Source organism: Notechis scutatus, chromosome 4 (genome assembly GCF_049901735.1).
Source record: "Notechis scutatus isolate UNSWTSFEM ecotype Mainland chromosome 4, rNotScu1.2, whole genome shotgun sequence".
Taxonomy (NCBI): Eukaryota; Metazoa; Chordata; class Lepidosauria; order Squamata; family Elapidae; genus Notechis; species Notechis scutatus.
The window spans coordinates 59538600-59553029 of record NC_142012.1 but is presented as its reverse complement, the minus strand read 5'-3'; the positions used below and the strand labels follow the sequence as shown (position 1 = coordinate 59553029).

Genomic DNA, 14430 nt, shown 5'->3' with positions numbered 1-14430 from the left:
TGGAAGCTCCCTCCTTCTGTTACCTGTTTCGAAGGGAAATCCCACTGGAACTCAATTCTCACATTCAGCTCAGTCCTTGCTGTGCAATTTAAGGATAGCTTCTCTCCTGCTGCCAGCTCTACTTGGTGCAGAGGGCCCATACTAAGGTCGTGGATTTTATATCCTAAACGGAGGGGGACAAAATCAGAAAGGACACTCCACCGAACGTACAATTGTGAAACAAACAAATGATGTGGGGTATCAGAAACATTTTTAAAAAAACAGAATTTTTGCGCCACAATATAAACAGTATGCACTCTATTTGATTGCTTATTGTACCCTATGACTATTATTAAGTGCTGTACCTTATGATTCTTGACTCTTGATGAATGTATCTTTTCTTTTACGTACACTGAGAGCATTTGCACGAAGACAAATTCCTTGTGTGTCCAACCATACTTGGCCTATTCTATTCTATTCTATTCTTATTCTACATTCCTTCTATTCTATTCTATTCTTATTCTATTCTATTCTACATTCCTTCTATTCTATTCTAATTCTAATTCTAATTCTATTCTTATTCTATTCTACATTCCTTCTATTCTATTCTATTTTTATTCTATTATTCTATTCTATTCTATTCTATTCTATTCTATTCTATTCTATTCTATTCTATTCTTATTCTATTCTACATTCCTTCTATTCTATTCTATTCTATTCTATTCTATTCTATTCTATTCTATTCTATTCTATTCTTATTCTATTCTACATTCCTTCTATTCTATTCTATTCTATTCTTATTCTATTCTATTCCCAAATAAATAAACAAAGTCCATTGCTTACCTAAGACCACCACGACGTACATCATCGATTGATAGCTCTCTCCATCAATCTTAGTCTTGCAGAAGACCATTCCTACATCACTGATCATGTTAGTGGGAATTGTGAAACCTTTCTGATTATCCCATGTAACTGACTTTCCATCCGGAAGAAATGTTTGCTCTGGATATTTCTATATGAACCACAAAACAACAATAACTTTAATTCTGGTGTTCTCTAAAATAGTCTAGGAGCTACGGTAGGTGAAGAACTGAAAGGCCCCCCTTTGAATGGCATGTAGGGGAGTAAGACATCAGTAAAGCCTAAATTGAATTTCAACTTGAAATGTAATTAAAAATGAAAGGCAATTAAATGCAAATACATTGCAATGATTATTCTCCATCCATTTAATTACGTTTCTGTTCCGCCAAATTTAAATTTACAAACACTTCATCATTTGGGGGAGAGGGTTTTGAAAGTCACATCAAAACTTTTGAGGGAGCAGAGATCTAAGATTGGGCTACAGGTTATGTGCCATGAATCTAGTCAATTATGGAAGTATCTTTCACAACCTAATTCCTCCTTTCTATTTACATTTTTTTTACACAGAGCTATTCTCAGCCTTGGGAGCCATATTTCACTTAGGAGCTTCGAGGCTGCCACATTGAGTGCCTGGGAATTTGGGAGAGGAGGATTTCATAGAGCCTTGGAAGATTAGACTCAACAACATTCTTTCTTAGAAGTCAAGGTCAAATTACCCTGTACCTGGAGAAGAGTTTCTAGAGCAGTGGTCACCAACCCGTGGGTCAGGGACCACTGGTGGTCTGTGAGAAAATTTTGGTGGTCCGCAGAGAAATGTCACCCCTAAAGCACCCCCCAAAGCAATTAATCCAGGCTGCGCAGGAACACAAGGCTGCGCCGCCCACATGGCCCACGGGAACACAAGGATTGCATCGCTTGCATTGCAAACAACACAAGGTAGTGAGGGGAGGGAGGAAAGGGCAGAGGTGGGGAACTCACCCCATGCACCTGGCCTGGCCACCGGGCTGCTTCTTTCTGCTTCTTTCTTCTTCTGCTTTTGGCTGCATGCAAGGAAAGCAGCAAAAGTCTTCCTTTGTCTCCCCCAAACTCCACCAGAAATGAGTCTTTGGGACCCTGCAAGGCCTCCTGCTCCAAGAGGCTGCCCCAGCAAAGACTCATTTCTGGCGGAGTTTGGGGGAGAGAAAGAAAGACTTCTGCTGCTTCTGCTGCTTTCCTTGCATGAAGCCAAAAGTCTGTCTGTCTGTCTGTCTGTCTCTCTGTCTCTCTCTCTCTCCCCCACTCTCTCTCCCCGCCTCTCTCTCCCCCTGAGAACAGAGCTGGAGACGGTATCCTGCAATCCCAAATAAAGAATGATCGATTGGTAGGAAAACGGGGTGGAGAATTTTCCTGCAGATTTTTGGGGGGATTTTCCCAGGGTCTCTGGTCTGCAGGATTTAAAATTTTGAGTTTGATGGTCCCTGAGGTCCAAAAGGTTGGCGACCCCTGTTCTAGAGGAGTGTCTCCAGTTGGGATGACATTGGATTGGACCATGGGATGGACTGATAGGTGCAGGGATTGGATCTTTGAATTTCTAAAGCTGGAACTCTCAGATTCGGGTTTTCCCAGATGTGCCAATACGACAACTCAAATAAAATGGGACTTGGAGAAAATGCCTGTCTCGGAGGTTATTGGTTTGGAGTTTGTTAGTTGGAACCTTGACAGCCTTCTGCCTCAAATGTGAAATGTGTGATGTCAACGTAAACATAAAAAAGAGCCAGAATCACTGGCAAAATGGATTACGATCATTGGCCTTACCGAATGGAGTGACACGTTCAGGTTTGATGAGGATCCGAGACATGGAACCACTACAGTTTTGTTTCCGGTTATATATACAGCTCCAGGCTCACTGGCTGACATCACAAATGGAGATCTGTAATCTGAAGAAGAGAGAACATTCTAAATATCATTGAACTTGCACGAATCTCTTATTTAAAGCAATTCATTCGCAGCAGTCTATCCTAGGAGTTGGGAGTCCATCCCAACTGAATTTATAGTAGACTGAACAGTCATCAGGGGCTGGATTGTGAATTGGGGCAGCTCCCCCAAACCCACAGATTAGCCAAACAAGAAAGAAAATGTGACAGAAGAATGCTGGCTGTAGTTTTAGGGTGCACTGTTTTATAGCCCTGGTGGCACAGTGTGTCAACTCATACAACCATGATGGCGAACCTATGACACGCAGGCCACAAGTGGTACGCAGAGCCATTTGTGCCGGCACTCAAGCCACAGGCAAACTTACCTCACTGCGTATGCGCGTGCCTCACAGCTGATTGTTTTTTTGCTGGTTTGAGGCCTTTTTTGGCCTCCCAGAGGCTTGGAAAAAGACTCTGCAAGGCTTTTCAGGACGAATAGGTCTGTTTCGTCACTTCCTGTAATACCAGAAGTGATGAAACGGGCATATTATTCGTCCTGAAAAGCCTTGCAAAGGCTTTTTCCAAGCCTCTGTGAGGCCGAAAAAGGCCTCAAACCAGCTGAAAAATCAGCTGTGAGGCACAGTGCAGGTAAGGGGGTGGGGGGCGCATTGCATTCTGGGTGCTGGCATGCGAGTGCATGCACACTTATTTTTAGCACAGGAGCCCAAAAAGATTAGCCACCACTCTCATACAATATTTCTATGGTTTTTTAGAGTTGCCAACAGAAAGGGAGGGGGGAAATGGGATTTGAAAGAGCAGTGCTGCAGCTTGGAAACTGAAAGTGCATTCCATAAATGTTTTCAAAGATAGTAACTAGGTGACCGAAGTTTCTGCCATGCAAAATTCTAACTGGAGAGCATGATTGATGACTCTTGGCTATGGAGGTGTCCCATTGGAGAATATGAATTACGATTCATCCGGGGGGGGGGGGAACCAGAGTCAAGGGTGACAATGAATGATGGGCCTCAGAGTTGGCTACACCCAGGCAGTGCCGGACATATTAACTCCCAATACATCCTTTTGAAGTTTTGGAAGTTTGGCTTTGAGACTCATTGGAGTAACTGCCGGAATCCTGACAGCTAGCCAACTAGTGGTTAGAATGAAATATTGCAGGCTGACTCTGCCCACAATCTTGAATTCGATCCTGATGGGACTCAAAGTTGACTCAGCCTTCCATCTTTATGAGGTCAGTAAAAGGAGGACCCAGATTGTCAAGGGCAAAATGCTGATGTTGAAAACCGCTCAGGGAGTGCTGTGAAGCACTGAGAAGCAGTCTAGAAGTCTAAGTGCTCTTGCTATTTCTATTATACTACCCAGCACTTCTCTAGTTCCATTGAAACATTCATCACTTGTTTTAGCAATACAACACCAAGCCAGCAAGAATTCCAAATGGCCTGGCAATTGACTACAGATCTAATGCCAGACATTAGACACGTTTTTGCACCATCATAGTTTCTGGCAAAACTATGACTGTTCTGCATTCCTGTAGTGCTGAGTATTGGAAAAATAAAAGCAACTGGAGCAAAGTTTCTTTTTCCTTAAAAGGTAACAGATGTAAACAAAAAAAAATCCATGGGTCTTTTAATTCACTTTCTTGTGAATTCAGGATAATTGGGGGGTGGAGGGAGAGTGAAAGTAGAGCGGCCAAGAATAATCCATAATTCCACTTCATTTAGAACACAGTGTGCCAATTCTGATTGCTTCCTTTCAACAAAAAAAGGTATATTCCAAAACATAAGAATGTGCAGGGGGAAAAAAGCTTCCTACTTTGGGAATAATTGAAATATTTGGGGCTTAGGAAAGGGATAAAGAAGTTTGGAAAGGGGTAAAGAAAAACACTGAAAAAATACATCAGATTATATTTTGCTTTCTCTCATATTAGTGGAATCCAATAAATCTGAAAGAAGATTCGAGACAAATAGAACATCATCAGAGTTGGACGGGATCTTGTAGGTCATCTAGTCCAACCCCCTGCTCAAGCAGAAGACCCTACATCATTCAAGACAAGTGGCTGTCCAGTCTCCTTAAAAGCCTTCCACAACTTCCAAAGGCAAGCCATTCCACTGGTTAATTGCTCTCACTTTAGGAAATACCTCCTTAGTTCTAGGTTGCTTCTTTCCTTGGTTAGTTACCATCCATTGTTTCTTGTCCTGCCCTAAGGTGCTTTGGAAAGTAGATGTGTGCAGCAGCAGTCAAAAAAGCCAATGCAATCCTAAATTGCACTAACAGAGGGATAAAATCAAGATCAAGTGAGGTACTAATACAACTCTATAAACCCTTATTAAGACCACACCTAGAGTACTGCATCCAGTTTTGGTCCCCACACTATTAAAAAGATGTTGAGACTCTAGAAAGAGGGCAGAGAAGAGCAACCAGGATGATTAAGGGATTGGAGACTAAAACATATGATGGTTACAGGAACTGGGCATGGCTGGTCTAGTGAAGAGAAGGACCAGGGGAGACATGATAGCAGTCTTCCAATATTTGAGGGGCTGCCACAGAGAGGAAGCGGTCAAGCTATTTTCTAAAGCGCCTGAAGGCCAGACAAGGAACAATGAATGGAAACTGAACAAGGAGAGATTCAACCTGGAAATAAGGAGAAACTTTCTGACAGTGAAAACAATCAACCAATGGAACAGAAGTTGCCCTTGGAAGTTGTGCGAGTGCCATCACTTGAGGCTTTCAAGGAGAGATTGGACTGCCATTTGTCAGAAATGATGTAGGGTCTCCTGCTTGGGTGGGGGACTAGATGACCTACAAGGTTCCTTCCAACTCTGATTATCTGTTATCTGTTAGATTGATCTCCCCCTTTGTAGCAGCCCCTCAAATATTAGAAGACTGATATTATGTCATCCCTGCTCCTTCTCTTCACTAGACTAGCCATGCCCAGTTCCTGCAACTGTTCTTCATATGTTTTAGCCTCCAGGCTCCTCGTCATCTTTGTTGCTCTTCTCTGCACTTTCCAGAGTCTCAACATCTTTTTCTATCATGTTGACCAAAACTGGATGCAGTATTCCAAATGTGGTCTTACCAAGGCCTTATAAAGTGGCACTAATACTTCATGTGAGCTTGATTCTATCCCGCTATTAATGCAGCTTAGGTTTGCATTGGCTTTTTTTTCGCTGCTGCCATACACTACTGGCTCATGGTATTGAAGTGATTGTCCATTAGGACTCCAAGATCCCTCTCACAGTTACTGCTATTGAGCCACGTTTCACCTAATGTGCACCTGTACATGTGGTGTTTTTTTCTTGCCTAAGTGTAAAACCTTACTTACTTTTCTTAACACTGAATTTCATTTTGTTAGCTAGGGCCCAATGTTCAAGTCTGTCGAGATCCATCTGGATCTTGAGCCAATCTTCTGGGGTATTGGCTATTCCTGCCAGCTTGTTTTAAAACAAATAAGGAAATAGAAGAGCATTCTCTGTCATGCTCCTGGTGGAGACTGACTCTGGAGGGAGAGGAGGAACAGCCAACAGGGAGTGGAAGTACGGCTCTGGAGGTTGTGGAGGAGGCTGGGGAAGGGCAGAGGCCGGCTGGGCAGTCAGAGGAGGATCCAGGCCCATCCCCTCTCCATCCTAGGCCATGCAGGGAGGAGAGGATAAGGGAGAGACCTGGTCTACTGGGGAGGAGAGGGCCTTGATCCTTTTCATGGGCTGCAGCTGTGACAACTGGATAAGAGGATGGACATGCGTACGGGTGAGTGCTGGAAACAAAGCGTGGAAATATCTCTAGTTTATTCTTCCTCTCTGAGTTTGGCGTCCTTCCCAGTGTGTGTTCTGATATCTGTGGATGTCTTCAAGCCCTTATCTTGCCTGGTTTTTTTTTTTTTTTTTTACTCTTTATAATTTAAACAGCATTTCCTCCTTCTTGTAACTGCTTGTGTGGGAATTTTTTTGGCTCCAGTCAAGAATATTCGGAGCTTGGAAGCAAAGTGAAGGAATAAAAGGGGCTTCACCTGTTTTTTGTGACTATGTTTATTTTGTATCCCACCCTGGGTCATCACATTCTCCTTCATGATGTCCAGAAGTAAATGTGCACAATCAGGGATGTAATTCAACTGGTATAACAACCGGTTCGGTGAATGCGTGCTTTGCGCGTGCAATCCATATTTTTTTAAAACCCATTTTCAGCCCTTCAACTGCAGCCCCTGTGACTAAAACAGCTGAGGGACGGCACGCTAATCAGCTGTGCTCTAAAAGCAGGAAATAAAGGACAGGAAAAAGTAGGGGTGGGCGGGCCCATAGCGAACTGGTTAGGAGCCAGCTGATCGCTGGAACAAGGGGTTCGCCCAAATTGGTCTGAACCGGGAGAATCCCACCCCTGTGCACAATGCTTGTAAAGGTGGTTGTAAGACCCACCAATTTGTGTAGTTCCTAAAACCAAACTGGATCAATTGGTTCAGGATAACCCATCAGTGGGGATTTGTTATAAAAGTTAGGTATTTTCAGAACTTTGAAGATTCCTTGTCTCTTTGTATGAGTTGCTGGAGAACCCAAGTGGGAAGGCACCGTTGTGCTCACACCCATTTGTGGATTACTATTTAGCTGGCATGGTGGCTTCAAGAGGATAGACCAGAGAAATTTTTGGTTCTAATCCAACGTGGTTCACATTATACAACATTAAGCCATTTTTCCCATTAAGCAGAAAAAAGTGCACTATTCCAATATGCACCTACCTTGTACATAAACATAAACACTTGAGGAGGTGTGGTTGTCTTGGTAGAAACACTTGTAGGACCCGGTGTCGTTGCTTATTACTTCCGTCAGGGTGAGCATCTTACAATAGGTATCGCTGGCACACTCAGTCAGTGCGACTCGGTTTTCGAGGCCGGTTTGGTTATTTGGCAAAAGCCAATCCAAAGCCCTCTCACCACTGGGGAGTAAGAAGTGAAATCCATTAGCTACTTAAGAATATCTGAGCTATATGGCATTCTCCATTCATGGTCTGTACCAACATTGTTAAAGCCATCAGAAGGCAGTTGCCTTAAATACAGGAGTGTTTCCAGGGGTGGGATTCAACCGGTGTAACAACTGGTTCGGTGAGTGCGCCTGTCAGGACCCCAACAAATCCATCCCCATTCAAATCATAAGTCTCTAGTTGCATCTCAGAGAAAAGAAAATTGATTGATTAGAAGTGGCCACGTTGGTGTTTACTGGATGCAGCCAATACTAAAATACATCATTCATTTCCCCCTTGACCCTGGTCTTCCCCCCCACCCCCTGGATGTGTATTCTCCAATGGGACTCATCCTTCCCCAAGAGTCATCAATCATGCTCTCCAGTAATATTCTTGTGCTCCGACAACTTTGGGCTGCCAGGGTGATTCTCTAGGCACTTAAGGAATGCACTGTTTTCCCCCCCACTCCCTTTTTCTGGCAGCTAAAAAGACCAAAGGAGTAGCTTTTTAGTTGACAGCGTGCTTTGCAATCCACTGTGCCAGGTGAATCAGATGAGCTGGAAAACCCAGAAATAAAGCACAGACTGGAGCCAGGACAGGTGGGCAGGCTCAACAGCTGATCGTCGGAGCGAAGTGGTTCTCTCCCAGCTTTGGAGCTTCCAGTTTGCCCAAACTGGGCTGAACTGGTAGAATCCCACCCCTGGATGTTTCATTTCTTCAGTAGTTTAACAGGGGGACCCTTAGAGATGAAGTCATTGGTATAGAGAGAGAAGAGCAATGGAGAGAACTGTGTTAATTGCCCAGGTACTAGATGTAATTTTCCCTAGATTCACCTATGGAGATTCTCAGTCCTCCAGTTCATGGCTTTTCCAAAGGTGCTTTTTCAAGAGGCAACTGGACTTTCTGGTTTTTCTTTGAAAGTATTCTGACCCAAGCCTTGCTCAAATCAAACAAACGCAAACTGTGTATAAAAGCAAACCTTTTTCAATGCAGCGCTGGGAATTCAGTGCATTCCCAGCCAAGAAATATTTAAACCTAATTGTCTGATATCAAAAGCAAGACCTTTCAAGGTTGCAGAAGGATGCCAAGAACACAAGACTAATTACTGATTAAATATCCACCAACAGAAGTTTCAAAAATAAACCGGAGTAAGCAGGGCTTTAACGAGGACTATGAGTCTAAAGAACTTCTTTGCTTCCTGCAAAGAACACATCCCCAAGGGCTGGTTTTTATCCTTATCCCTGTGAAGATGGAGGCCCAATTGTTCAGCACAGGCTTTGAAGTAAGAAGGAATCACTCCATCTGGGCCTGGTGTTTTTCCAATCTCTTTTGTCTATGGAATAGGCCTCACCAGTGGTGGGATTCAAATGTGTTTACTACCGCTTTTGTGGACGTGACTTGGTGGCCGTGGCTTGGTGGACGTGGCAGGGGAAGATTACTGCACAATCCCATTCTCTCCTCACCCCACTAACCTGCTTTCCAGCTCCATTCTCCTGTTCAGGGCAACCAAAGAAGACCCAGCCAATCAGCTGGGAGGCAAAAAATAGATGGGGGCAAGGCCAGTCAGAGGTGGCATTTGCCGATTCTCCGAACTACTCAAAAGTTCCGCTATCGGTTCTCCAGAACTGGTCAGAACTGGCTGAATAACACCTCTGGGCCTCACCCATCTTTTTCTTTTCTTTTTTAATAAAGTTTTATTTGGGTTTTCACACACAAAATACAAGTAAAACATCTTTTTTGAAAATAGCATGGTCCCAGGTTGAACTTCTTTATACAGACACAAAACTCAATTTCATGCTCCTTTTTGTATTCTATTCCATATCTTATACTATTTTACATTTTCTATATAGTTTTTCCCCTCTTTTAATTTTCTCAATTTTATTTTGATTATCTCATCTCAATTCAAATCATTATATTTATACTTTTGTCTGTTCTGTTTCAATTTCATATTATCTTTTCTCATTAAACAAATTTTCTCCTGTAGTTACTAATTGGAGTATGACACCGTTATATCTTTTAATTACATCCATTCAACTCTTATTTAAACTTCAATATATACCTTAAGTTTATGACCTTCAATATAATACATAATACGTAACTTCCAATCGAATTCTGCTTGGCACATTCTTATAATACACACTATATTCTTTTTAAAAAAAGAAAGATTGTAAATATATGTAATTATAAACCCTCATTCCATTCCAGTTCAGTTCTATCATTAATAATCATTAAAACCATAACATCTTTAACACTTCTTTTCAATTAAATATCATACTTCCTTAAAAACACATATAATCTCCATAATTAATTTTTCCCTTATTTCTCTTCACATGTTTTATAAATCATTAAATATACCTTTTGTTACATTTATTTATTGACAAGCATTCCATTGAATTACGATAGCTATTTTATCAGACATTTTAATCATACATTGTTTCATATTTTCTAAAATTATTTCTGCTTCTAATATAACCATACTATCTTATGTACCTTTGCAGAATCCCTTTTTCCATTAAGTTTTCACCCATTATCTCTAAATAGACCCTGTTTCTCTATATTTTGCTTCTGTCCTTTATAACTTCTTTTCCTTTCTTTCTTCACTCTCATCTTCTCCCTCCCCTTTTTACTCCCTTGTCTCTCTAGTTCTAATTCTCTCTTCTGCATTTCCCTCTTCTGTTGCTTTCTGATTTTATACTTATTTTTCACTCTATTTTTTTTGGAGTTGTTTTTCCCAATCTTAAACTTTCCATTCTCTTTCTCCCCTTTCCTTCCCCCCCCCCATCTAAGATTACTTGTTCATTAAAGATGGCTTCTTCTTTGTCGCAATCTTCTTGTTCTGCAGGCATTTCTTGTTGTTTCTCATAATTCCAAATCTCCATTTCTAAAAACTGAAATACGAAGCCAAAAGAACCTCTCCCTTCTTGTGCATCTTCTTTGTACTTTTTAAGTTCCATTTTCAGTTCTTCTAAAAGTGGAGCCATTTTTAAAAGTTTTAAACAACCACCCGATTGATTTTAGTCATTCAAAACAATAACCAAGAATCCAGAAATCATCAAGTAATCCAGATAGTCCCGAGTTATATCTTATTTCTTTTTCAACTTTCTCTTCCTGGGGTTTTTGTTGCGATATTTCAGTTAGAATGTATCTTTTGGAAGTCTTGTTGAGATTTTGCTGTAAGTTCTTTTTAATTCCAGGCAGTCTCCTCCCTTCCAGATCCTGCCCTTTTATTTTTCCTCTCTCCTTTCCTGTTTTCAAAAGCTTTTAATTATCCAGAAATCTTTATTATCCCTTTGACTTTTTATTTTCAGCATTAAATGCCTATTGATGTCAAAGTGGATTTTTTTTCCAATTTCTTGCTTAAGTCTCTTAGCTGTCAGTATAGGAAAAGGAGAAAACCAAATCTTTTCCCTTTTCTCTCTCCTTCGCAGCTTAAAAATCTTCTTAGGGAATAATGTTATTGTTTTTTAACAGTTTCAATTCCAGGGTACCTTATTTGTTGCTTTTGCTGTTTGACCCAGTCAACCAAAACTTTCTCTTCTTATCTTCCTCCTGCACATTCTTTTCCGGTCGAGTTCTTCTTTGTGGTGGCCATTTCTGACCACCGCTGCAACCGCCACCGGGAAAGGGACTAATGACCAGCTGGGGAGGAGAGATGCAGCTGTCCTCAACCCTGCTGGCAGTCTCCCCACTCTTCACCACCTCTACGGGGTGGCTTAGTCCTGAAACCAGCCAGCTCGGGGCGCTCCAGTGGCGAGCATGGATCAAAGCCTCGCAGAGACAAGGTTTCAGTCCGTCGCTAAAGAAACTCAAACCGGAAGTCCCCACCCATCTTTTTCTAAGATCACCAGAGGTGGAAGGCCCACACAAAATGATGGAGCTAGATCTAGGGAATTAGGCTACTTTGGGTGTATATCAGATGGGGAAAGTAGCAGCAGATGATGGCGATCCCCTCACAAGCCTACAGGAGATCAGCTGCCAGTTGATGATTCTCTTCAATAAGGGAGGAAGGTCTAACAATGACCTTCTTCAGGTTTTTCACCCTTCCTCACACGTGAGATTGGGGTTTTTAATGAAAAAAATAGAAGGCACCATTAGTATCTTTAAATGTGGCTGCCGATGTTTGCACGATTTACACACAGGAAGTCCACATAAAAGGATGTGCTAAACAATATCCCAAAAATAAAAAGTGTGGCTCCTCCCTTGATGTACACAGCGGGAAGACGGCTAGCACTCGAAGAAGAGATGGTAAACACAGATAACTAAACTTATATGGTGCCAAGATGGAGATATTCAATATTGACAACACTTATGCTAAACACAAGCTATTGACCAGTCCCTAATTGGGCAGCAAATTGTTACAAATTGGGGACGAGGTTGGCAAATAAGGGACCAAATTTCTTACATTGGCAACGAGCTGTCACTTTGATAATGCCATAACCATTGGATGCCCGAGGGAGGGAGAACTGGAGGAACTGTTTAGAACCTGAGCAAATAACAGTGAGCAAATCCTTAGCCTAATTTCTTTATCCAAATTGTAGTTTTCTACAGGAAAAAAAAAACCACCTATTGCTCTGTTAAGGGTTTTGCCTTTCCTTCAAATACATGGTGTGGACTGGTGTTTCTCAACTTTGGCCAACTTTCAGATATGTGAACTTCAACACCCAGAATGCCTTACTGCAAGCTAACTCACTGCTCATTCCAGGAGTTCAATTCTGAATGGCTCCAGGTTGATTCCTTAGCCTTCCATCCTTCCGAGGTTGGTAAAATGGGGGCCCAGATTGTTGGGGACCATAGGCTGACTCTGTAAACCACTTAGAGGGCTGTAAAACACTGTAAAGCGATTTATAAGTCTAAGTGCTATTGCTATTATCAAAGCATCATTCCTGGATGAAAAATGGCCAGGGAATTTCTATTGGATATTGAAAAAAAAAATCTCAAAAGACCACAACAGAGTACTTCTACAATGTTGCTAAGAAAATTACACAGTTGTACCTGTGCAGCCACAAGGAATTAAAAATCCACTTTAGCCTTTTTTTCATTGTTTGAAAGAATTGCCTGAAATTATCTGTTCTGTACCTTCTATTTCTGTGTTTATACAGGTAGATCTATTGGGGACCTAAAGGTGCTTTTTCAAGAGGCAACTGGACTTTCTTGTTTTTCTTTGAAGACATTTCACTTCTCATCCAAGAAGCTTCTTCAGCTCTGACTGGATGGTGGGGAATGGAAGGATTTATACTCCTTGCAGACAGCTGGTCATTTGCATTCTTTTAGAGAGTCATTTAGGCCAGGGGTCCCCAACCGCCGTCCGCGGACCAGTACCGGGCAGCGGAACAAGCCTTACCGGGCCGCTGGTTGCTGGGCGCCGCCATCTTTTTGGTAAAAAAGCAATTTTCATCAAAAAGATGGCGGCGCCAGCGCTTCGTGAGCTTTTCCGGGTGAAAGCCATTTCTACCCGAAAAAGCTGACCGAAGCGCTGGCGCCGCCATTTTTTTGACAAAAATCGCTTCGGTGACGTCACCGGAAGTGATTTTCGTAAAAAAATGGCGGCGCCCAGCTGACACCGGAACCAGGCCGCGGCGCCCAGCTGACGCCGGAACCGGGCCGCGGCGTCGAAAAGGTTGGGGATCCCTGATTTAGGCCACTTGGAGGTTTATTTGTATCATCAAGGTCACCTGAATAGTGCAAATGGATATGGAGCCTTCTTGGAACTGTGGAAAGGATTGTGTTGTGGACCGGAGATAGATGATGTCATATCCTTCCAACTTTGTTCAGAGAGGCCTGTTCCACTTTGATACAGATGGCTTCTTTGATCCCTTTTTCAAACCAGCGGTCCTCCCTGTCCAAAATGTGGACTTTGCTATCTTCAAAAGAGTGGCATTTATCTTTTAAATGCAGATGGACAGCTGAATCTTGTCTTGATGGACATCTGTCTCCAGTCTACAACATAATCCTTTCTACAAATCCAAGAAGGATCCACACCCATTTGCACTACTCTGATGATTGCAATGACACAGATAAACCTCCAAGTGGTCTCAGTGACTCTCTAAAAAAGATGCAAATGACCAGCTGTCTGCAAGGAGTATAAATCCTTCCATTCCCCACCATCCAGTCAGAGCTGAAGAAGCTTCTTGGATGAGAAGTGAAACGTCTTCAAAGAAAAGTCAGAAAGTCCATTGGGACAGCCATGACCAGGATGATTGAGAATCTCCATAGACCTCCATTGGTGACACGTAACAAGGGCCAATAGGGAATGATAAAATAAATGACATTTCCTCTTTAAAAGTATCAACAAAGTCAACGTAAATAGAATTTCTCATCCTTGTAAATTTATAAAAAGATCAGACAAGATTTTTGTCCTTTTGAATGTTAAAGCTATAAATGCTTGAGCCAAGAAACATCTGGAAATATTTGGAGCATAATAAAATCCTTTATTTGTATTCTTTGTTCTATTGTACATTTGTAACTATTTTGTGTGTGTGGGGGTATTCATATCCCCAAGATAGTCATGCATCATGGGAAGAAATTAAGACAATACATTAGATACCAATAATCACCCTCCTTCCTTACCTGCAAGTAATCTGCAATGTATCATTTGCTGCTATCGTAATCATATGTTTTTGAATACTAAGAGATGGTGGATTTGAAGAACTAGACCAACCTGTAAAATGCAAATATATTTATATATACATTAATCAGTAATTGAATACACAAAATTTCATAGACTACAAATAATGGGAAA

At 41.9% G+C, this 14430-nt stretch overlaps 1 protein-coding gene across 2 annotated transcripts in view; it reads right to left on the bottom strand.

The window, feature by feature from the left end:
- The window catches only part of KDR (kinase insert domain receptor), an 84807-nt gene that overhangs the window by 53449 nt on the left and 16928 nt on the right, over positions 1-14430 (bottom strand). For both annotated transcript variants that reach the window (XM_087963513.1, XM_087963512.1), the window contains exons 2-6: positions 14259-14349; positions 7471-7667; positions 2635-2756; positions 823-991; positions 24-163 (exon numbers count right to left, since the gene is read on the bottom strand). In XM_087963513.1, coding sequence (XP_087819639.1) covers positions 24-163; positions 823-991; positions 2635-2756; positions 7471-7667; positions 14259-14349 — 719 coding nt within the window. The remainder of the gene's footprint in view (positions 1-23; positions 164-822; positions 992-2634; positions 2757-7470; positions 7668-14258; positions 14350-14430) is intronic.